The sequence below is a fragment of the Anguilla rostrata genome, chromosome 6, assembly GCF_018555375.3.
Source record: "Anguilla rostrata isolate EN2019 chromosome 6, ASM1855537v3, whole genome shotgun sequence".
Classification (NCBI taxonomy): domain Eukaryota; kingdom Metazoa; phylum Chordata; class Actinopteri; order Anguilliformes; family Anguillidae; genus Anguilla; species Anguilla rostrata.
Window position 1 is genome coordinate 31,944,803 of NC_057938.1, and position 26,535 is coordinate 31,971,337.

Genomic DNA, 26,535 nt, shown 5'->3' on the forward strand with positions numbered 1-26,535 from the left:
CTGGGTCTGATTTTTTAAAATAATTCCACAAAAATTCCCAAAACTGGGTTAATTTCAGTGCATACAATGTGGATTGTCCGACTACCGTATGACCATATAAGGAAATTCCCCATCCTCGCAGCCAGGCTGAGTGTTTCAGTGGCAGGTGTGATGCTGTGTCCTTTTATTCTGATTAGCTAGCTACATACGATCTCACAATTTTAAGTCTAAGGGCCAAAAATGTTTTCTAAATTGTTTCAAATAAAGGTGGCGTAAGTATAAAAAGAAACCTTGCACCATTTGAAAATGAACAGAAATATATCCAGTGTATGTGTACTCACTCATCTGACGGCCATGCAAGGAGTCTTCATTGACAAAATTATCAGCAAGCTCGTAGAATTTGAGCTCCGTAGGTTGCAACTTGTGTACCCTTCTGCCCTGCTCCAATTTCTGTTATTTCGTTGAGATGCACTTTTACGGTTTCTACTATTTACAAGGCATTTTGATACGCTTAGCTGTTCGCTGTTTTGCTTAGCTAGACAGGGGAGAATAACAGCTCACAGCAATCTGACATGATCACAGACTATAGTGCAGAGAATATAAAGTGACCATGAGCGTGAGAAGTTTTCTTATTGAACGGTATATAAAACAGACGGTATTTCTAGTTATTCGTTTAGTTGTTTAGTTAAGCAATGCGTGAAATTGCACTGGGAAACTTGTATAAATGTACTTTTCTCACATTCAGTACTAGTAGTTATAATTATGAGCGAGTCATGTTTTTAAATGTAATGATTTAATGGGGTGTTGCAGACAGTTCATACATAGTAAATGTTTGTATCAGAGGAGGCTGGTCCATAGAGGCAGAGGAGGTTGCTCCTCCTCCATTTTTGAGAGGCAAGAGGGAGATCAGAATATAAAAAAGATTGGTTGAAATAAACCATTACCAAACCTCAGTATCATTTATAAAATATTTTTTATCTCTTTGGAAAAAAATCCATTATTGAAATTCTGATTAAAATGCTTCAACAGCGACATCTGCAGGGCAGGCAAGAGGGGAAAGGGCAGTCTGTGTGAAGTGGTGGTGGGGGGCAGAGGAGGACGGGCTCCTGCTGTCCTCCTTAGGGCGGGATCTCTTATCAATTTAATGTACTTCATTTTTTTATGCTAAGATGTTATTGGCCAAAACACGTAAAATGATGCTCCAAGGGAGGACGTCCTCCCTAACCCATCAAAAACCGTAGTACAATATTGACATCGCGTTGGTCCAATGATAATTACCAAATTTCTTCAATTCTCTACCACTGTATTGTATTATAACGTGCAAATTGCGAACTACTTTTAAAACACATCACTAAAAAATTACATTATATTTAAGCCTTTTCAACCAGAGGAGGCTGGTCCATAGAGGCAGAGGAGGTTGTCCAAATTTCCTTTTTTCGGGATTTACGTTTCCCTTTTTTATCGAGCAGTAGCTAGCTACTTGCGTTAACCAACGCAACAGTTAGCTTGTTGTAGCAGCCCTGAAGGACCGAGTGGCGAGAATGGATTTTGAGGAGAGTGGTGCCGCTATTGCTAACGAGGCAATTAACGGCAGCGTCAGTGAGGGGGTCACAGAGGGGCATGGACGCAGACGCAGAGAGTGGGATGGAGAAGAACATCTTGTGGATTATTTGTTGTCACAGCCATTCCACAGTTTGGATTACGCAGCAGGTGAGGATCAAGACTGCTGGACGACCACTCTCGTTCACCTGGCCCCTTTTTATATTCATCCTTTGTGTTGTAATATGATATGTAAGGAATAAACCACGACGGGCTGTCCCGTTAATGGAAAATAATGTAGGGTCGCTTAACCAGCCCAGAAGTAGGCTACATTATTTTCCAATAACGGGACAGCCCGGAGGGGTTTATTCCACTTATACAACCGGTTACCAACAATGACTATATATGGTTACTTTTATTAGGGGTCCAAGCAGCGAAGCTGGTGGAACCCTATTGTATTTGTTAGGATTATTAGGGGTCCAAGCAGCGAAGCTGGTGGAACCCTATTGTATTTGTTAGGATTATTATTTATTATTTATTATTATTATTATTATTATTCTTATTATTTTTCTCCGCTAAAAGTGTCTGAGGCTCAGTAACCATAAGTTTTAGACCAACCAAATTTGGTAGGTGGGTTCCTATGGCCCCCCACTACTCAGGCACAAAAAATCACCTATGTCGACCAGATGGTGGCGCTATAACAAAAGGTCGTACTTTTAAAGGCCATAACTGCCACACCGTAAGTCCGATCAACACAAAACTTCATCGACCGATGCATCTGAATGTGCTCTACAACTTTACTATTGGGACCACCTATGTCCGCCATATGGTTTGCCCGCCATTTGGCCGTTTTTATTAGGTGGGGTGCGGAAGAGCTGTGGCTCCAAATCTAAACGGTTACGACATCTAGTAAACTTCTTTACGGCAAGCGACATCCATGGCGACGCAAGAAATCCGACACCGTAGGGTCTAGTTTTTATCAGTGAGGGGACGGTCTGACCCTCGGGTAAACCTTGGAAGACAGCGCCACCCAGAGTGCATGCTAGGATAGACTACCAAAAGTTTGCTAGTAAAAGCTTTCTGAGAGGATGAATAATTACTTTTCTTTCACATGGATCCATTTGAAGACAGTATCGGGTGAGTTCGTTTAGTCTTTGAATCTGTCATTATGCTGAGAAATAGCTAAACCATTTTATTGATAGGTTCTGAGTTTCTGTGCACACGCGCGAAAACACGCTGGTATAATAAAACAATGACGTAATACATATATAGTCCGCTTCGTTCCGTTGCTACCATAACACAACAGACTATCTTGTGTCTACAGCTGCAGTTCTCGCTGCAATTTCTAACATTGAATATTCACAAAATAAAAAATTATACCATGTCATTCTATATCTGGGACTAAACATTTAATAAATATACAATCTTACCATCGGTTTTACGCGTAGAGACGTCCCTTTTGCGAATGAGTGGTCACATATTGTCTTGGAAAATCCTTTTGTGAAAAATACGCGCATCTGTCACGCCTGGGTCAGCTATCTTCGTAAATAGCTGTGCGTAATACCACACTTGTTGCTTATGGCGTTGTCGCCCTTTTTAGTGCAATTTGGCTTGATTGACAACTCATTTATTCCGTAGGTGAGAGTATAAGCTTTCTAACGATGTATAACATGTCTGATTTTGCTTTTGGAATAGTGTTTTATAGGGCAGCGTAACCTAAAATTTTCTTATCTACCAATGTCTAAATAAATAAACCGGTAGGCTGCTCTGCGGCCAGCACGCAGGTCGCGAGTTGATATTACGTCTTTTTTTTTTCGTTTTTTCTCAATGTCGTCTTCATTATTTGAAATGTGTATTTATGTGTTATTATTCTATCTGTCTCTGAGGCGCTCTGAAATGTGCATTCTCTGCTAAGCTGAGCAATGGATTGGAATATGTGTCTGATGTAGTGTTGCACGGTATACCAAAACTTCAGCACTTTCTCGGTACTTAAAAAAAAAAAAAAAACGTTCGGTATTAGAATATTCAGACGTTCGGTAGTTTTGAGTCAAATGTAAAAGCCAGGGAAAATTGTCTCCCGCATTACTGATTGAGAGGATGAAAAGTGTAATTTGTCAGAATCTTCCCTAGAAGGCAGTAGCAACTAAGGTTGCCAAGTGAGGTGACTTGCGCTTGTGCACTCAGCTCCTTGATACAGGGCAAGCTTTGACTCAGTTCACTTCAGTAGCAATAGGTGTTCCAATTTGGAAATATTTCATTATAGATAGATGCTGTTTTGTTATTAAAATATGCTGTTTTTAAATCTATTTAAAGGTGAAAGACCTGTTTTAAAGATTATTTAGTTTACAACTGTTTAATTTTTGAAATATATTTAACATTTTTCTATTGTTCAGTGTTGTAACACTATAGGCCTATGCATATTAATACCGAGTATCGATTTAGCATCGTTTAAGTTTCAAGTATCATTTCAGTATTGAGTATCGTAATACTAAACCTGGTATCAGTATCAAAGTCAAAATTTTGGTATCGTGACAACACTAGTGTAACGCCTTTTTTAGTTGCGGCGCAGAAACACTGCAGCTGTGCATACACGCCGGACCATCAAAGTGTTACGACATGCCATCTAAGTGTTACAACATAGTAAAGGCCTTTACGGGAAGCGGCCAGGACATATCCATGGCGATGTAACTAAGTCATCCGACAGCGTCTCTTAGCACAAAATTGGCCATAAGTCATCAATATTTTATACGATCATCATGATATTCAGTAGATATGTTGGGTGAAGGCATATGATCACAAACAAAGCCATTTTAAAATCGCTCCATAGGGGGCGCGATGGTGCCAATGCTTGGACCCCTCCCAACGCCGCTTGCGGCTTTAATATTTATTGATTTTCATCTATTTAATCAGCTGAAAGTGAAATATTCTTCTGCGGGCGTTTGGGCATATTTTACCCTTGTCAAGCAAAACTCTGGTTGGTATTTGCACCGCTGTTAAGCAAAAACCTCTGGTCATTAAAACAATGATTCTATAGAGAAAAAATAGTTCCTTCTTGTTTTATACCATACAGTTAGCACCAATTTTGGTCATTTTTGTCATTACATTATTTAATAAAACTGCATGAAACCATAAGTCAATCAAATTTATCTCCCTAGCACCGTCTTACTTTTTAAATGGTGTGGTCGCGCAATGTGGACATAACGTTTTTCTAAGACCCTCTGAAACGGGTTTTGAATGTCAGCTAGCTTTATGACAGGTTCGCCGTGACTTGTCACCTAGCCAATATTAAAATTGTTGGTTTTAGGTCAGAATGGTCTCACGGCATGCTTGTTATCCCAGCTAGCTAGCTAGCTAACTATTGAATTGTATTCAAAACAGCGGTTACTGTAAACGCAATCTCATAAAAAACACGTTACTCACACATACAAGACATACACCAATTATTCCACACAGCTCCTGGTCCAGGCCATGATACTGTCACGTCTGGACTACTGCAACTCCCTCCTGGCTGGCCTCCCAGCATCAGCCACCAGACCCCTTCAGCTCATCCAGAATGCAGCAGCACGTCTGGTTTACAACCTCCCTCGTGACTCCCACGTCACTCCCCTCCTCATCTCCCTCCACTGGCTACCAGTGCAAGCTCGCATCCGGTTTAAGACACTGGTGCTTGCTTTCCAAGCAGTCAAGGGGTCAGCTCCTGGTTATCTGCAGAAGATAATCAGACCCTACAAGCCGGCCAGATCGCTCCGATCGGCTACTACAGGGCGGCTGATTCCTCCCCCTACACGAGCAGCAACAAGGTCTCGACTCTTTGCAGTTCTGGCCCCACGATGGTGGAACGATCTTCCAGTGGAGGTCAGAACAGCAGAGTGTCTGAGCACCTTCAAACGGAAACTCAAGACGCACCTCTTCTCTGTATACCTCTCTCCTCTTCCCTAAACCCTCTCCCATAACTATTAAAAAAAAAAAAAAATTTTTTTTGGTTCAGACTATCTTGTTTCTCCTTACTGTATGCTACTATAGTAAAGGCTTTTTATCTACATTTTATTCAATGGACTTAAGTGGACTTGATCCTGAGTTTGGTTACACTGTTGTAAGTCGCTCTGGATAAGAGCGTCAGCTAAATGCCTATAATGTAATGTAATGTAATGTAATGTATAACTCATTCATTCAGACTGCCAAAATCCAGGCCTGCCATTAAAAGTATTGAGATCAAAATGACGCCAAGTTACGGTACTACAAACAATATAGGCTATCTTGCCTCACCAAAATTAAATGAGATGTATTCCAAAGCAATGCTACCCAATATTTCCTCAGTTCTTTCAAGTCACTTGGCCCTGTGTGTATAAGCATGCAGTACATGGACTGGCCACACATATGTGTGGATGTCTTTCTCACAGTCAAGATTGATTGAATAGGCGTCTATATGTCCAATTTGTATTGGTATGTATGTATTTCGCTGCCCAGCCTTTCTGTTGCGTGAATGATTGTATGTTTCTTGGTATAAATGTCTGTTCGTAAATGTGAATGTAACATGCTGCGAGGGAAGTGTCCCCATGGGGATAAAGAAGTTCTCTATGTATGTATGTACAATATGTATTTTACATGCAGTATTTACAGGGTTTCCCCCAGAAAAGTTGTTAGGCCCGGTGGCAAGTACCATTTGACGGGGGCTGGCGGCCCACTGTCTTTTTTGATGGGGGCCCGGTGCGGGCCAGCGACAAACTGATGGCAGCATTAAGGTAGGGCCCTATAGTTTCTGTGATAAGAGAATCACGGACAGAATTGCGGAATTCAGAATTTATAAAAGCTATAACACAGATTCCATAGGGCCCTACATTAAGTCAGTGCTAAAAGCTGTCTGGAGATTTGAAAATATAACTGCGTAATGTGAATAAATAAGTCATTTATTCAACACACATTTTAAAAAATCAACAACAATTTACAGCATAGCAAAGTCTTACAAAGAATCTGACAACAATGTACAGACTTGGAATGCTGTGTTTTCAACAACAACAAAAGAAATTAAATTAAAATAAATGATATCAAAGTTTTTGCACTCTACAAAAAAGGTCCTGATTGGCTACTGATTCTTACAGCCTTGGAATGCTGGGCACATTTCAACAACAACAAAAGAAATTAAAATAAATAATATCTAAATAATATATTTTTGCACTCTACAAAAAACTTGTATTCAAGTCCTGATTGGCTACTGAATCTTACACAAGCCTTGGAATGCTGGGCACATTTAAATAGGGATAGGAATCGCGAACCGGTTCCACGTTGTCCTATTTATTGGAATCGTATGGCTCCGAGCTTATCGATTCCGCTTATCGAAGCCAGCATGTTTTTACGACAGCTGCGCATTGCAAAACAGTGACGTAATGCCTTGGGGGAGGCACGCACGCAGGCAGCCTCTCTCAGGTGTTTGTTTTGGACGGCAGCTGTCACGACAAATTTGATCAGGGCTGCCAGCCTTGATTCGTTTGCGATAAAGATTTTAAGACAACTGCAATTTCTCTGGATTAACGGGTTATTTTCTAGCCTGAAATGCGATCGTATTACTAAATGGCTACATATGTCATGTAACGTGCAGTTGGCTATCTCCCTGAATATAAAGTAAATGTTTTTACCAATAAATAATAATAATAAATGCGATTTTATCCATGGAAATAGCTATACAAAAAGGCAAAATAAATGTTGTGTTTGCGATTGCCGTCGTAGATGTCAGAAGGAAATGTCACTGACAAAAAAAAGTTTGTTCTCTTTGCAGTGGTTTGGGCTGGAAACGAGCTGTAAGAGCAGGATTTTCACAACACTGCCTACTGATTGGCTACTGAATCTTGCCTTGGAATGCTGGGCCATTTCAACAACAACAAAATATCTATGTATCTGTGTTACCGACTGTTTGGCTAGCTAGCTAAGTTAGCTAAATGACCACGTTGTCGTGCACATCAATGTCATCAAGCTAACGTTATTAATAAACAAGTGGTCGTTATTTCGATGGCGATTAATAAATCATGTAACGTTACAATGTATCGAACGTTACATTCATGCTACTAGTTTAATGTTACCTACACACTTGCTTAAGTTAATATAAAAAGAATGTACTTACCGACGAGATGAAGTGATAACACAGTTTGTAACGAGGTTAGTTAGCCTACTAAAGAAATGGTGCCTTGCTAGGTACCGTTAGCTTGTGATAGTTGGAAGCATCAAGTGTTAAACGTCACTCTATGCACAATGAGGGTAAAGAACAGACCTGCTGTTTTCCTATAGTGCGTTCACGTTTTAACCAACAGATGTTGCTGGTGAGCTTTCCAACCAAGCTGCCCCACTGTAACTGTAGTTTAAAAAACATTTAAAAATACATTAAAATTTTTTTTTAAAAATCCCCGATGCTTAGGCCCGGCGAGGGGTCAATTTAGGCCCGGCGGGCTGCCGGGCTTGCAATACACTGGCGGAAACCCTGCAGTATTTATTGTACCTAGCAAATATACAATCACTTGTACATTTACTCAAATTCAGTTCAGAAGCAAGTATAAACATATATTTTTTGGAGAAATATGCTTCCTGTAGTTACTCACCAGCAGTTTTCTACATGAATTTCAATGTGTTCCATGAGGCAATTCGAAATATTTGACACTTTGATCTGACACAAAGTTTGCATGACATTGTAAAATGGTAAGATTACAAAACAAAGGGCCAAGTGACTTGAAAGAATTGAGGAAATATTGGGTAGCATTGCTTTGGAATACATCTTATTTAATTTTGGTGAGGCAAGATAGCCTATATTGTTTGTAGTACCGTAACTTGGCGTCATTTTGATATCAATACTTTTAATGGCAGGCCTGGATTTTGGCAGTCTGAATGAATGAGTTACAGACGGTGTATTTCTTGTATGTGTGAGTAACTTGGCATTTTTGTACGTTGAAAACATGTTTTTTATGAGATATCATTTCTTTTTGCAAAGCGTTTTATTATGAGAGTGAGAAATGCGAAGTGACCCTGTAAGAAACGGTTGTGGATTATTGCTATCCTTGTGTGAATTTGTACAGTCTGATGAACGTGTACCATTTAGCAGTTTCGGTTTGCTATATATGTAAAACAGTGGCTGTGACAAAGGGTGCGGTGGCGTAAGTGTAAAATGCATCAGAAACGCAGGTGAAATATGGGCAGTGTATGTACTCACGGATTTGAAGGCCATCCAACGAGCCTTGATTGACAAAAGTATCAGCAAGCCCGTAGAATTAGAGCTCCCTAGGTCGCAACTTGTGTACCGTTCTGTCCTACTCCGTTGTCTGTTATTTCGTGGAGATGCACTTTTAGTGTTTGTAAGGTTTATAAGGCATTTTGATAGGCTTATCTGCAGGTAGGAATCGTCTTCGCTGTTTTGCTAAGCTAGAACCGGAAAACGTGATAGTGGAGAATAGGAGCAGACGCATATATCCCAGCAGGCTTTGCATATGAGAAAATAAGAACAGTGTGAGAGAAATTAGGAGGAGAAATTATGAAATTGCGGAGTTGAAACACTATGTTTTTAGCAGAATGGGCATGTAGGTGAAGGTTGACATTTGGCTGGTGTCGATAAAATGTCCAATGGGGAGACATGTTGTTAGTGGGATAGGCGGCAGGAAAAATAATAAGAAGAAGGAGAAAACGCAAAATCCCCTTAGTTTGGGGCTTTATTGTGTGGACATGTGAAGTTGTTTATGAATTTTGTATGTTAAAATGGGGTGAGAATGTACAGAATGTAATGTTTTTAAGGGCTGAGTGTCTGTGGCTGTTGTGGTTATTTCTGTGGGGAACCCTGAAAAGTGCCAAACTCTTGGTGCTGTATAGGTATGGGGCATGCCGCCCTGCCAAGGCGTAACAATCGCTGTGAGGGATGTAACAACAATTCAAAAGCGAAAGAATTATGTTGTTGTTTTAACTGCTTTAGATTACTAGATTTTGTAGCGCATTGATTTTAGAACTGTTAAAAGGCCAAGGTGTCCCTTTACTGAGAAATAATGCCCACCCTTGGACTAATCAGAATTGATTATTCAGCCAAGCCGTTCTATAAATGATAATATGGTATTTGTTCCTTATGGAAGATGGGGATAAACTTTGGGTGCATTACTTACCTTAGTTGTATATTAAGTTTGCATTAGATTGCTGGTTGGATTATTGCTACATTTGAACATAATAACATAACATAACTTGAACGCAAGAAAGTAGAGATAAGTAGCCAACTAGTGTAAAATAACATGATGCCGTGGGTTGATTTTCTTCCTGTCCTCCCCAATTATTTGAATCACCAGCTGCCACTGGTTTGTATGTGGGTAGATAGAGAACAGGGAGAGGTAAATGAATGTAGTAACGTGGCACTGGCTGATAGGAACGTTTTGTACAGTAGCCAAGTGAAGAAATGTACTTAGTAGAAACGCCACGGCGGTCAGCTAGTGTAACTTTGGCCGTGAGTGACTTTTGGTAAACATGTGCATTGAAGATTGTGATATTTTGAAAAGTGCAAAAGCAATGGACAATTATTAGTTAGTGTGAGATGGTAGTTTGAGGTGCGAAAAGATCTACCCTTGAGGGCACAGCAAGATTCAATCCTCCAACCTTACGCTTTGCAGTCATTTACTTTGGCAGTGCGCCACCGTCAAATAGCTGTCTGAAAGTGTGAATTTCTGTGGTCAAGTGTGTCTGTAGTTTTAAAGAAGAAGACAGGTCAGTAAGCACAGCTGAGCTCCGGTTGTGTCCATATGGCCTGCCGATATTTTAAGAGATTAAGTGAACATGTAAATGGTATGTCATAATGCAGTCTATACGTTCGGTGAACAACGGGTAGATGCAGTGCACAAGCAAGAGTTGAGAAATGAAAGACAATTATTAGTGAGCAAATAAGCATGTCTATACATCTGCATTCATCTACAACCTCCCCAAATTCTCCCACGTCACTCCTCTGCTGCGATCACTTCACTGGCTACCGGTCGCTGCCAGGATCCGATTCAAAGCCCTGACCCTTGCCTACACTGCCGCCAACAGGACAGCCCCCATCTACTTGCAGGACATGACTCAATTCTATGTGCCTGCTCGACCACTCCGCTCTGCAGCAGCAGGGCGTCTTGTAACCCCTCCCACCCGCCCAAAGGGATCACAGAGCTTCTCCACCCTAGCTCCCCAGTGGTGGAACGAACTCCCCGTCCCTCTCCGAACCTCCCCCTCACTATCCATCTTCCGCCGTGGCCTGAAGACTCATCTCTTCAGACTATACCTAGAATAACCACCACCATGCTGTGTATATATATATATTTAAAAAAAAAAAACCCTTTTTCCTGTCACTTGTTACATGTTGCCCCATCCCTGCACTTCTTGGTAAATTGTATTTGTCCTAATACTCTAGCTTAATCTTCTGCCTAGTTTGGCTTTGCAGATGTTAGACCAGGATCGTGTTCATTGTTCTCGGCTAGAAATAGCTGTACAAAATAAGTAATTGTACCTTACTGATCCCGTGTTCAGCAGTTGTCTACGATCATGAAAATGCACTTCTAGTAACATGTAACAAGTGACAAGAAAAAAGGGTTTTTTTTTAAAATATATATATATACACAGCATGGTGGTGGTTATTCTAGGTATAGTCTGAAGAGATGAGTCTTCAGGCCACGGCGGAAGATGGATAGTGAGGGGGAGGTTCGGAGAGGGACGGGGAGTTCGTTCCACCACTGGGGAGCTAGGGTGGAGAAGCTCTGTGATCCCTTTGGGCGGGTGGGAGGGGTTACAAGACGCCCTGCTGCTGCAGAGCGGAGTGGTCGAGCAGGCACATAGAATTGAGTCATGTCCTGCAAGTAGATGGGGGCTGTCCTGTTGGCGGCAGTGTAGGCAAGGGTCAGGGCTTTGAATCGGGGAACTTCAGCCAATGGTTGTCTGCGTTTCCACCGGGGTCTAAAGTCCCGCGAAGATTAGGCAAATTAGCCCACTGACGTATGAAAAAGCGACGTTGTCGTCGGTCCATCTGTCATATGATTTCTTCTGTAACCCCATACTACCACCGTAGAAGCTACATTATTTTCTAATAACCGGGACAGCCCGGAGGGGTTTATTTCACTTATATACAACGGGTTACCAACAATGACTATATATGGTTACTTTTGTATTTATTGATTTTCATATATCTTCTCAAACACATTCATTATGTTTTTATGCGAACATTCGCTTTCATGTCTTGACATCCGAAGCGACAGAATGCATTCACATTTATATGTATAACTGGCAACAACAGCAGAAAACATGCACACGTTGTAAACAATTTGCTGTTTGATTACTTTCTCGTCGTCAATTCCATATAGGCTAATGGCAAAATGACAAGAATAGAACGAAAACTCGGACTTGCGTGAAAATGTAAATTAGTAGTGGTACAGCCACCGTTTGCTTTCCTTCGAAGTTACTGCTAGCCGAGCAGTGAAGGGTGCCCTCCAGATGCGAACCATGCACCATAAATTAGTCCATAGTCTTCCTGGTCTTTTCGTGGAATTGAAAAATGGCAGTAAAATTGAGTAAAATTACGGTAGTCTGAAAAAGCTAAAGGGAAGATTACTAGAATTAACCTGTTATTTTACCCGGACAAAAAGTGCGGAAGGTGATTTCCAGTTTGCTTGTACTGTATCACCAATGTTAATTACGCAGAACTACCGCATACCTCACATAACTGTATCAAACGTTTTGAGTCAATTACAACGGGCTAACAAAGAAAATCCGGAAGAAAATATTCAGCAACCGAATTAATCCGTTTGAATGTTTTGGTAGCCTACGCAATATGCTGTCCCAGCACGAATGCTTAGAATTTTATAAAACGAATACTAAAGCAAGAAAAGAACAGAAGAGCACACGTTCCAAGACGTTGGCAGGCTATAACCAAAACTAGGCTACTGCGCCGCATAACATACAAGTTTGATTTGAAGTTATTATGAAAATAAATTGGTTTGCCGCTGCATATTTTCAAACATAGCGGGTAATGGCGGAAAATAAATACAACACAAATGCTGCGAGTACTTGACCAATCAGAAATGTTCAGCGCTGCAAGCTCCACCCAAAAGGTTCCTGTACTTTCGGAAAGTACTACCCCCCGAGCAGGAACGTTTTGGGGGGTAAAAAAGCCCCCAGAACTAAATTTAGACCCTAGTTCCTGCGGTGGAAACGCACTGAGTTCCTCAAAAGGTTCCTAGTTCCGGGGTATAGTTCCTGCGGTGGAAACACGGCTTTAGAAATGAGGAGAGAGCGAAATGAAGGAATGATGCTTTCTTACTGTCAGTGGATGCATTTTGTGAAATTGTATTAATGACTTTCTTTCACTTCTATGATGACCACAGGCTACAGAATTAATTTAAAACATGCCTTCAAATTATCCACGTTTATTACATACACATAATGTCATTTAAGTTTCAGTTGGAACAAACATGTTCATTGCATACATGTAACAGGATTTATAATACAGGATAATGTACACGTATTGGTACCACACATTTTTGTTTTGTTTTGTTTTTTTAAAGACATGTATACATATTTCTTAAAAGTATTATTCTAGACGATATATGGGTCTAGCAGTGTTCCATAACTTATAAACTGTGTTGACTTGTGACTTCTCACAGCTTCCATCTCTTTCACAGGCTATCCAAATGCACACAAATAACCAACAACAGCCATGGCCCTGAGCTAATGTTCATTTCAGTCTGTCAGGTCTACTCAAAATGAAATTATACCCGCCCTTCTCTCTACAGCTACTTCAATGAAAACCAATACCCTGATGAGGCAAAGAGAGAGGAAATTGCCAATGCCTGCAATGCTGTCATACAAAAACCAGGTGAGACGAATGTGATTTCAAAATTCTAGTCTTGTAAAATAATGTCTATAAATATTTTTCTCTCCTTTTGTTGTATATCAGTATTCTCTACTTCAGCCTTTATATCCCACCTACAAAGTCCAGAAAGAATTGTATTGTATATTTCTATTAAATGTACAGGACTAAATGAAAGTTGTAACTTTAAAGAATGTGTTGACTTACTGATTAGCAATGAGACAGGTCATCATGGGGCCGAGAACCATTCTTTAACTGCAAAATATGAGAAGAATGCATTGTGATGTGATGCTTATAGACGCTACTTGAAATGACGAGAAGGTGAAATCAGAGAAACTATGCTTTCTTACTATCAGTGAATGTTTTTTCTGAAATCTAGTTATTGAGTAGCATGCACACATCCAACTGCTGGAGATGGTTAAAAGTCCATGAAACTGAAATCTGTGAATTCTTTGCAGATGTGTTGTTTTAATACTTTTTTGAATTCACGAACGGCCAAGAAATATTTTTTAATGAGTCTTGCAAAAAATAAATAAATAAATTTTAAAAACTTATAAAACCCTGTCCCAAAATTGGCTTGCTTTCCCTTTTTGCCAATTGCCAGGTTTTCAGTGCGCAAGGTTAACTGGGTGTTAGTTACATAATAAAAACTTATGTCCATTGAAATCTTTTCTGCATGTAATATGTAAATAATGCTCCTGCCACTTTTGTGCAAGTAAGGCGAGCTAAGTTGAAAATGCCTAAGCATTGCCCCTTCTTTGGATGCAGAGGAAGCAAAACACTTTTTTTCACAAAAATGAGACCTACAAGAAATGGGTTTTATTTCTGGAGCGCACAAGCATTGCAATTTTAGAATAACCAATACACTAAGTATTTGCAGTGTCCATTATCACCTGGAACTTGTTGCAGAATGCGGTGGATTGGTAAGTAGGCATGCCGTCAGCTAGCGACAATTAAATGACTTTTTTTTTTGGTGTAATGTCCAGAGTTTGTGACTGCTATAGGGTGTAATGTTAGTGTACAGTAGCTTGCGGTTACAACATGATCACAATGATGTTCTGGTTTAACTATACGATGGTAATGCCAATTTTATGTTGATTTCTTTTGTTTTGTCTGGTAGTGTAAGGTCACTGCTCTAACCGGCTAGGTAACCAGAAAATGTGAATCACAAAAGTATTCAACCCCCCCCCCCCTCTGTTTCAAAGGGGATAGACTACCCCAGGGGCAAAAAGATTCTCAGAATTTATGCATGATGCCCAGACCTTATCTTGAGGCTGATATGATGGATGTGGAGCAATATTTGTGGTCAGATGTTGCTAATTCTGAGGTAGTATCCATTTTGTCCCCCAAACCTTATTGGGGTACAGTCACTGGCTCCTTTATTAGGTACATATATCTATAGTAGGACCTCCTTACACCTCTAGGACAGCCTGAATTCTAAGTGGCATGGATTCAGCAAGATGCTGGAAATATTCCTTGGGGATTTTGGTCCATACTGACTCGATAGCATCACACAGTTCTTGCAAATTTTTTCAGCCACACATTAGCTGCGGTTACATGCACACTTTTTTTCATTCTGATTGAAATCATTCCAATTGAAGATTTCGGGTTGACTGTTTACATGGGATGTGATCTAATACAGTCTGGTGTTTACATGCACCGTTCATACATTTACACGCATTGAATCGGAACAGCTGTGTGACATGCGCAAAAGTGATGAATACATCACGTTAGGGGTGGGCAATATGGCAACAATATCATATCACGATTTTTCTGGCATAATCATGATCCACGATATGATCACAATTATTTTTCACGTTGGTATTTAAGGCTATTTCGCAAGTGAATGAACAGTGCAATCAAACTAATATCCCTATTGAAGAAAAATATTGCCTTTCAAGGGAACAAAGCCTAAAAGAAAAAAAAATAACAGAACCATTTGGGCCAAAGTACCAGATTTTAATCAAGTGCAATTCTGCAAAGTATTAACATTCAACAAATCTTTCTCTTGAGGTGATTAAAAAGGTTTGTCGTGTTGCCATCCGATGTGCGAACATTTTCTTTGCAAACTTTGCAGTAACGGTGTTTTGTGCTGTGTTGGTTTTGGAAAACCCAATCCAGTTCCATATCACGGACGTCAAAAACTCCTCCATAGTGTCAGCCATCCAGACCCATGGCGAACCTGTACTAACTATATAGCTAGAGTGAGAGCACCCATTATCGACCACCCGGTGCGGCGTGTTTCGACCACCTTAACCGGTAGTGTATTTACTTCATATTTATTAGAGATAACTGGACATCGTTACCTAAGTAAGTCCTGTAACAAAAAATACACACAAACTTTCTAAATGTAAAAAACCAACTTCATACATATACATGTAGTTATATTAATACAGTCTTATTTAGAGTATCAACTTTCAGACAAGCAACACGCTCGGAATTATCTCATCACAACCCGTTAAAAGCAATGGCGCAGACGTTGCTTAATAATTTCAAACTGCTTTCCTAACGGCTATATTGCGTCCTGTGACTTGGCTTACAACTGTGAATATGTACGGATTCCTAGACATGCTGTTAGCCACCACCCTTTCTCATATTAATCTCAAATACAGAAGATAGGACACTTCTACAGTATGCTAGCAAATTTATGTCAAGTTCCATTCATTTATATGGGGTGGTCGATACACGTCCCCTTAGCAACCAAAAGAGTTTGCTGGACCACCTCTGACTTATTTTCCAGCACAGGAAAAAATTGTGAAAGTACTGAAAAAATAGATTTTAGGTTTGGCTGAGAAAACAACGTTGGATGCCTTGTATGAGCGTTGTAAGGGCAGCTGATAGAATGTGCAGTTTCACTGTAGCCCGATACTCCCGATCTCTCTGGAAAGACATTTTAATAGTTCACGATCTAATCGTCATATCGGCCACCCCTACATCACGTGTTTGATCAATGGAGAGAAACGTACGTCACCACACATTTACGTCAAGACTGTGGGCATGTGCAGAACGAACACAGCCAGAAAATAATCATTGTTTACTTGGTACAATTTTTCCTTTGATCGGTTTATGAAAAGGTTTAAACTACCCCTCTGCAACCGATTGAAATTTCAATCGGTTTGGGCCTGTTTATTCTGATTGAGGTGTTTATATGGAGCATTTTCATTCTGCTTGGGCTTTTAAACTGATTTTAATCGGAATATTAGGCTCCATGTAAATCCAGCTATTGTTGCGTACCTCCCACTCCACCCCATCCCAAAGGTGCTCTTTTGGATTGAAATCTGGGGACTGTGCAGGCCATTGAATTAACCTCTTAGCACACACCCCTAGTGGTCAGCATGCCGGCGTGTCTAGATTGGTCAGCTCAGACATTCATTGCTTCTGCAACCAAAGTGAGTTGAAAACAGAAACACTTCGTTTTAGATTCATTAGTAGCCAATACACAACAACTATGCCGAATACAGAGTTTTGCAGCGCCACCATTGTTGCTCTGGTCGTTCATTTAACAAGCACCCCCTCCCTGCAGTCTCATCTGCAACTGCACCCCCCACCCATGACACAATGTACAGTATTGTCTATCTGGGCATTAAAAACATTCTTTCACTTCTCAAATCGTATTCCGTCATAGCAACATGATGATAAACCCAACAATAGCCCTAAGATATGCCAATACAGCAGTGAAAACGCTGCTCACTGAATAACGAAATTAACAAGACAAAGTTTTAAAAATTATACCATGTCATTCTACGGTCAATATCTGAATAAATATAAAACCGTACCATTGGTTTTATGCGTAGAGATGTCCCTTTTGAGACTGAGTGGTCATATATTGTCTTGGACAATCCGTTTGTGAAATATACACTCATTTGTGACGCCTGTGTACCTTCCAAAATAGCTGTGCGTAATACCACACGTGTTATATACGGCGTTGTTGCCCTTGTTAGTACAGTCTGGCTTGATTGACAATTCATTTATTCAGTGGGTGAGAGTATAAGCTTTCTAACGATGTATAACATGTTTAATTTTGCTTTTAGAATAAGGTTTTGTAGCTCAGCGTAACCGAAAGTTTTCTCATTGCATTCACTTACGCATTCACTCTTTGGTAGCAGAAAGACACTGCACCTGACAAAACGTTATCAACGATTTTTTGTAATTTCTTTGACAATACTAATATTATTGAGGACTTCTGAGCATAGCTAAGCCATATGTTTGCTGATAGGCCTAGCTGACATAATTTTCTTGAGTAAGACCGAAGCGGAGAGAACTTTATCATTGATTTACTGTCGCTGTCTCTATCTACTGAACACAGATAAGATAAGAATAGGTTAGTGTTATTTTACAATGAGGATATTTCACACTGTAATGTCAGCGTTCGTTGGTAGCTTAGCAGTTTTTGTGATGCATGCGACAGAGTTGGAACATTGCCAAAACGTGGTGGACGGTTGAAAATTGTTTTCGTGTCTTCCCATCCCAATACAAGAAAACATTACATACTGTAGGGTACAGAAATACATACAAGAGTTAATTATTACACATTTAGGTACCGCATTGTGTGACAATGTTTTTGCATTATTTTTAAATCTGATATCAATGTTTCATCATTAACCTTCATAAGGGGCTCATTTATATGCTTAAAATTTATATGCATATAATGGACAAAAAGCATTTTATCCATTTTTGGAGAGATTTTGGATATGTTTCTGGACCCCTATTTTAGACCACTGTACTGATGGAAAGCTTGTAATTCCCATTTGAAAATGATGAGTTTCTTAAGCCTAAACAGTTGATTTGTAGTGGTACAAAGAACTCCGGTGCTTCTGTTGCAGAGGAACATTTTACGGAAACATTGTACAACACAATTTGAGTTCGATTATGGACCGATCGTTTGTTTGGTGTCACACGTTTTAGTGTTTTTAAATTCTATTTTACGTTATTTTTTAACTTTGAGTCGGATCTCTTTGCTCCATCGAGTAAGAGCACATTGGCTCAATAGTTTGGTGAAGCTTCAAATAAAAGCCGGCGTTGCCATCGGAAGATTGTGTGAAAAATGAGAAAAACGGCAAAAAAATTGTGCAAACGACAAATCAGTGAGGCTGTGATAATAGCCATCTGTTTGCTTCTGTCGGGGGATATTCATCAGTGTCCTGGCCCAACTAGAACAACAGATAAAGCAAGCATCGCTGACAATTCCACCTGCAACTCTACCTCTACTCAGCTCCCCGGAGGATCCAGCGGTTATCCAGTGGCGTCTTATCACCAACCTGACGCAGTCCAAGGAGGTTGATCCAGGTGGGCATCCACAACCTAACTCGCCACGGGAAAACCGTCCTTGCCACTAGAGTCCTCACCCGGGGTCGTCGACAATGAACTCAACGCTGCCTTCTCCTAGTACACTAATCCTGGCCATCCTCTACTCCCCCTGAGCACACCAGAGGACCCGACAGCTGTCCAGGAACGTCGACCAACTGACTTGGTGATTCCGACTGGCGGTCATCCACCAGTGGACTCACCAACGGCAGAACCATCATCGCCGCGGAGTCTTGCTGTGACAACGAGAACATCTTCAATGGTTCCAACGAGCAACAACAGTGACTGTACGATCGTGAGTCCACACAACATCCAACCGAGTGACAAAGACTGTAGGAACACACCGCACAAACACGTGTACAATAAAAACAAGCGTGAGGTAGTAAACAGAGCAATCCAAAAGAACCGGAAGTGGAAAGTCTTTCAGCCAACCAAACTGATGCAAAAGGAGATTCAATGGCAAAATCCAAATGATCTAGAATGTGTAGGCTTAAATATGATTCTATCGCCTCAGATGTCCGATACACTTGTAGTCATTTATCATGCCTTCTTCAAACATTTTATGATAAATTGAAGAAGGTATTATGTCAATGTGATTTCAAGAAAGAGGTCATTGTAATAGGTGACTTCAATTTTAATTGGGAAGACAAGTCTTCAAGGAAAAAGCTAAAGCAAATTACTGGTTTTAATTTGGCTCAAATGGTTAATGGTCCAACACGAATAGCAAACGTCACCAGTACTCAAATTGACCTAATATTTAGTAATAGACCCGAAAGGATTACAAAATCACACAATATGATAACTGGGCTGTCAGACCATAATATGGTGCTCATATCAAGTAAATTAACCTGCAGGCGGCTTACTACTCATGCTGGCAATAAGGAATTCTTTGGCATCCTGAAAAACAAGCAAGAGTACTTCAAATCAGCCATAAAAAATGAACTGGGACGATCTACTCCTTGAAAATGATTTAGAAATAACTAGTCAAAACTTTACAGAAAAATTACATTCTACAATCAATGAATTTTCAATTAAGATGAAACGTAAAAAGAAGGAACAGACTCCCCTGGGCGAACGATAATGTCCAAAAATTGCAACCAAAATGATCGTACTCTGGAGCCTTGGCATCTCTCAAGTCCTCAAGGGCTAAGGATGTCTGTGGTATGGACACACTCATGCTGAAAGAGGTCAATTCCTCAATAGTTAACCCACTAATGCATATCATTAATACTTCATTGGGTCAAGGGAGGTTTCCTAACTCATGGAAGCCTACTGTTGTGGCCCCTATACTCAAAGGTGGTGGCCCTCTTCTGACCTCCAACTACAGGCCCACCAGTATCTTACCCATAGTATCAAAGGTATTTGGAAAAACTGGTTGCCAAACAAATCATTGACCATCTCAACAATAGCTCCTTCCCACTGCACCCAATGCAATTTGGATTCAGGGCTAATCACTCACAGAAACAGCTACATGCTACTTCATAGAAAAAGTTAAGGCATCAATGGACAAAGGCGGGGTTGTGGGGGCCGCGTTCCTTGATTTACGGAAAGCATTGGACACCGTTAATCATAACGTCCTACTGCATAAACTACTCAACTTCAATTTTTCCACAGAGCTTTTTAACTTTACCAAATCCTACCTCTCATTCCGCTCCCAACTTGTCAAAATTGATAATTATAAATCTAACCCCCTATGTCTATCAACTGGTGTCCCGCAGGGCTCTATATGCATGTACATTAATGATCTGCCTTCTGTGTGTGGACAATGTGATATCTTAATGTATGCTGATGATACAGTTATTTTTACTCACGGTAAAACTGCAGAAGAGGTTGCAATGAAGCTAACAGATGTTATGTTAAAGGTCACATCCTGGCTTAACCAATGTTGTTTGCAATTGAATGTGTCGAAAACCGTTTATATGTTTTTCTCCAAAGGCCACAGCGTAGATGTAGAGCAAGATATTCTCATCTCAAGCAAAAGACTACAAGTTGTCTCAGAATACAAATATTTAGGAGTACACATAGATTAAAACCTCGGCTTCAAAACCAACATTTAATGGGTCTGTAATAAAGTAAAGTTCAGTTTGGAAAATTTCAGGTTAACCAGATACTTCCTATCAACTGAGGCAGCTAAGATATACTTCCACTCAATGGTTCTCTCCCACATCACCTATTGTCTGATAACTTGGTCTAATAACTCAACAGCCTTTAAACCACTGGAATCATTATACAAACAAGCACTTAAAACTTTAGATAAGAAGCCATTCAGTTTTCATCATTGACATATTCTAAAGTATAATCTGCTTAGCTGGGAAAACCTCATCAAATACAAAAATGTCTGCCTAGTTTATAAGGTTATACATGATTTAGCTCCTCCGATGTCATTACATTACATTACATTACATTACAGGCATTTAGCAGACGCTCTTATCCAGAGCGACTTACACAACTTTTACTTAGCACTTTTACATTGTATCCATTTATACAGCTGGATATATACTGAAGCAATGCAGGTTAAGTACCTTGCTCAAGGGTACAACGGCAGTGTCCTTACCCGGGATTCGAACCTACGACCTTTCGGTTACAAGCGCAGTTCCTTACCCACTGTGCCACACTCCGTCCATGTCTGGCTTCATCAACTTCAAATCTACCACAAACAGAGCTACTAGATGTGCAGCTAGGGGGGACTGCATAATCCCACTCAGAAACTGCATTTAGCCTGGCCGTCTTTTCTTTCAGAGCATCACATCAATGGAATTCAGTACCACAATCAGAGAGTCCCCATCCTATTATTCATTTAAGTGTAATGTTAAGGAATGGCTTATTGAGAACCAACTATGTCAACACTGATGCTGTTTTCATTCACTTTTAATATGACTGTACTCATACTGTACCTGTATTATCTGCTATTGTAGTGTGTCTACTCATGTTATTTAACTGTATTTATATGCTTTTTATCACAATGTAGTATGTTTTTAACTATTGTACATATTGTATTTTTTTTATTATTCTAGGATGCCTAACAACATCAGGCAAAGGGACTGCCGATGAAAACTAGCCTTTTGGCTAACTCGGGTACATTGATATTTGTTTAAATGTTGATTAAGTACATCGTCCCTTTTCAAATAAATAAATAAATAAATTTGGATAGATTTGGAGATGCTGGGTACGATGTTTAGTTGTACATATCCACCCTTAGATTTTATGAACTTGTGGTCAAGGAGGTTTTGATCCAGGACATGTATAGTTTAACCTACTGTATATATGCAGTCTCTCAGTATTTCATTGCAAACTGAAAAAGAGAAAATTAATTTTTGATTTTTTTGTCTAGACAATTGCATTTGCAGCACTTTATTTTTTATGAATATAAACTAAGTTAGTATTGTAGATTGTACAAATGTCTTGCTTCATTTAAGCCATTTTTCAATTCTCTGGTGTTCACTTCTGGAGTTATAAAGCTTTAAATAGGGTACCCCCTATTTAAAGCTTTATAAATGGGCAAGGATTGGCCAGATTTGGCATGTGCGCTGAGGGGTCTGTCATGTCAACTGAAATCACTGTCATGTTTTTGGAACCTGCTTGAGATTATGTATTTGTTGTGACATGGTGCATAATCCTGCTTGAAGAGTTTTTCCTGCATAGAAATGTCTTGGGTGGGCCACCTAAGAGTTTTTTCAAGCCAACTAAGGCATTTATTGGTACAATTTTATCGTGAATGATACTGCATTTCAAAATTTTTCCATTTTGAGTGCTTTCAAAGCTGACATGCAACCATAGACATGCTAAGGTAATTATCTCTCTTCCTGCAGATCTACCATCCTGTAGATTCTTACTCTAACCCTAACACAGCACACCTCATTGACAGCTAGAGAGCTTGTTGAGCTGCTTATTAGTTGAGTCAGGTTTGCCTAAATGTTTGAATTTTATTTTTATTGAATTTGTGTTTTTCAAATACCTTATAACGATTGTTCTGATAACTAATTTTATTGGGGGGTTTAGCAGAAATAACTGGCTGGCAATGTTGTCAATTAAGAATTGTCACATTTTTGATGCCCAGTTTAGGAGTGTATGCAAAGTGTGTTTGTATTTATTGTCACAAAATATAGATACTTTCCAAGGAATACAGAAATAGCCATCAGTTATAGTATGGTAAATGGCACCCTCTTCTGGTGAAATTTGCAATGCAGGACATAACACAATATAGCCCTGGCTTAGGTTATCTATTCTGAAATGCACTATTCAGATTTTACACTTACAAAAACTGGTTGCACTATCAAGGACATTCTCTGTCATGGACTAATATCAGTTTAAATGCTGATAAAAATATAGCTAATTTATTAACAGGACCTAGCTAAATCGAAACATGCGCCAGAGTTGTGTGAAACGTATGACCTAATGTACTACAACTTTCAGAAGACTACTGAAGAATTCCAGGGCATATCTGGCCAATTAGTGCGCAAATAAAGAGAACCATGTCAAAGCAAAAGCAGGTCCAATTATCTTATCACACATTTGTACGAGTTAGCTAGCAGATAGCAAACAGCTCCAATGACGTTCTACACTCTTAGAATGAAGTTACAGGTACTTACTGGCATGATAATGTTTTGTAGAACAGCACAGAAAGAACAAAAATAAACTTTGTTACAAACTTGCTTCGTTTCTTTTTTCTTTTTCGTATGCATCGGCTTGCAGTAATATATTGGAATTAGAATATTTTTATATATATTTTATTTTTACACTAGCGTTCATAAAGATTAGAAGTGGTCAGGAGCTTGTAGAAAGGATACATCCTAGCTAGGCTATTTTTTTACTTTGCAGTAAAACACATTTAATAGCGGATAACAATTTTTTTAGATGTAACAATCAACGTATTAATCATATTACTTGCAATCATATCTCTCTCAAGGCTAACAAACAAAGAAAAGCTGATGATTTAACAAAAAGCATCTTATTTTAACAACAATGAAACTACTTAACGGTCTTATCACAAACAATGTGAACCCATGTAACATTTTTATCAAGTGTTTTTTTCTAACTTTAGAAAAGAAAAAAAAGCTGTTATATACTACCACAAGAGGGAGCCAGTGCAGAAAAATACAAGATGAAATACCTAAGAAAAGTTCAAACCCTTGGACTCCCCTGGAAAAGTTTTCGGCCGTTCTTCACTATCTTCATTTTTTTTTTTTTTTTTTAATACAGTTTTTTACATGGTAATTAAGACAAAGCCCCAAGTACAACATACCAGTTTTATCAGAAGTCTCTTGGCAACCCAAATCAAGCGAGAAATTCTACTTCTATGACTTAGATAATCAAAAATAGCAGTTCAAAGCAAAACATTTCATTTACGTTTTATGAAAAAATATGTTTTTTGTAATGTATTTCCAAAAGTAAATGTCTCACCACAATACAATTAAAGTCCAGGGTGTATGTAGTACCCACACCAAATCATGTCAATTGAATTTGCCCATTGCTTTACAATGTGGCATTATGTACATGAAGAGCCTGTCACCTGAGCCTTGCACCAGATAGGACACTAGACCTAAAAGTGTTGATAGAAATAGGTTTATATTCCAAAAGCACATTTGAAATACAATGTGTGTGTGTGTGTGTATATATATATGTGTATATATGTGTGTATATATATATATATAATGTGTGTGTGTATGTGTATATATATATATATATGTATATATATATATATATATATATATATATATATGGCATCTTCCAGGTTCATGAAGTTAAATATGCGGATATAAAGCTTTGTTGTTTGTTGAATATTTTGACTGCAACACGTTACATTTAGCGAAGCATTGTTGTGGTTAGGGGTGTGATATTTTTTAAATTCTGAAAATGTAGCGTAGTTATGTAGGCTAGATTACAATGACACAGCCGACTACCTTCCCAATACCAATCGCTAAATGCAGCTTTCTTGCAACGGCATGCCAATTTGCAATTGAAAATCCTGTTTTATAAATGTTTGATGCCTGTCTGTTGTGAATACTAGGTGGTTGCTAGGGTCCTATTTTGGGTTGCTAAGGTCTTACTCAGTGTTGCTGCAGTTTTACAAGATGTTGCCCGGGGTGTTACTATTTTGCAAAGGTGTTTCTGTGTTGTAGCTATGGTCTCAATAGGTGTTGCTTGTTGAAGGTGGTAGCTAGGGTGTTATAAGATGGTTGCTAGGGCAATACTAGGTAACTAGATGGTTGCTTGGGTATTACGAGATGATTGCTTGGTGATTGCTAGACATTTGTAGCAGTCAATCGGAGAGGTTTGTTGAGGAACATATTTGCACAATGCAAGGCAATTGGTGGAATGAAATGACATGAAATTGCCAGAGTACATTGGGTCATCAGCAGCTGCAGGGGCCAGTATACAGCTGCTATCACTTGTAATGAGCATTGAGCTGAAGGAAAATTTCAATTTTATTTTATATTTAATGGACAATAAAGTTTTCTATTCTGTTCTAGAGGGCATTGTGCCATCACAAGGGTCAGCATTCATTTCAATGGGATCTTTTGGGGATAAAAATTTAAATATCTCAAAAAACAAAAGAAGCACACTAGAGTATAAAAAGCTGAACATTTTGATATATAATATGTCTAACTAGTCTAAAAAGTAGGGGACTTTGTGTTACTTTACAATTTCTTGTTCTGGCATTTTAAAAGTTTTTAAAAACAAACTTTCGTACTTCTAGAATGTTTGGTAGATTCTCACCACATTTGGTATGTGTCATGTACAGCTTGTCCCTGGGTTAAATTTTGACATCTCAAAAGACAGTCACTGGACTAATTTCAATTTATTCAAAAATGGCTGATCGTGCCCAAAATATTTGTATGCCCACAAATTTTCGCAGATTGTGGCGGTACTTCAGTAGATGGTATACAGCCATATTGTGGACAAGCATGCACAGGCTCTGTGTTATGTTGCAACATGGCCTGAAGGGGGTGCTTTTTGCAAAATGCTAATTTGCATAACCTTCATAAGGCTAAATTCACACTCATTCACACTCTGTTAGTAGCTGCGAGCAGGCCATAAAACCTCCCTCCTCCCCCCATCCTCAACACACACACAACTGCATTGTGCAGTTCATGAGCCTTAACATGTACCTACATTCTGTATTCTACAAGTATAATGGCCTTGTAAAGTGTTTCATCCACCATTTCAAGAACTACATTGGTAAATTGGACTTTTTTTTGGTTTAAAAAAAAAAACATTCCTGATCCCCTGGAATCCATCAAACCAACAATATTGCCATCACTATATTTGTTAGACTTTCACATTTCATAGAACACTTCCATGTAAAGATGATGTCCATCAAAAAAGTGATCTTTACCTGGCAGTGTTTCATACAATGTTATAGTGTAATGAATATAGAAATGGTTGTTTTGATGTATTCCAGGGGTCAAGGATGTTTTTTTGTTTTGTTTTTTACCTCAAAGTCAACTTACAGTTTTTGCAGTAATTTGTGAAGTTACAGCATATGATGCATGCTTTCCATCAAATGAAATTGTTTCCAAGTTAATCTGCTTAATAAATAGCTGCAGGTAAATTTCATTCCCATTCATATGCTGTAACTCCACAAATCACAGCACAAACTGAGTTGACTTGTTTTCACTTTATATGCAGGCCAGTGTCTATTAGATAAACAGCAACATCCAAAAGGGCAATATGATCATTTCTTTCATCAGGGCAACACTGCTGGGCAACAGTCCATATTATGGTCCTGATTGTACATGTGTCAAAGCTTTATTGAATAAATGCACTACTCATAGCAACACTATCATAACTTCACTTCTATGTCTTAACCCCTTAGCGCACAAGCCAAATCTTGCCAATCCTTGCCCTTTTAGGGGGTACCCTATTTAAAGTTT

The 26,535-nt window shown here is 39.3% G+C and overlaps 1 protein-coding gene across 10 annotated transcripts in view; it reads left to right on the forward strand.

Annotated features, from left to right (window-relative positions):
* Positions 1-26,535, forward strand: part of hmbox1b (homeobox containing 1 b) — a 424,932-nt gene that overhangs the window by 366,445 nt on the left and 31,952 nt on the right. For 6 of the 10 annotated variants that reach the window (XM_064341083.1, XM_064341082.1, XM_064341085.1 and 3 more), the window contains exon 6: positions 13,281-13,363. In XM_064341083.1, the coding sequence (XP_064197153.1) occupies positions 13,281-13,363 (83 nt within the window). Of the gene's footprint in view, positions 1-13,280; positions 13,364-18,494; positions 18,957-26,535 lie in introns of those variants that run through there. The other 4 variants (XR_010330790.1, XR_010330788.1, XR_010330789.1 and 1 more) reach the window with 4 other exon arrangements.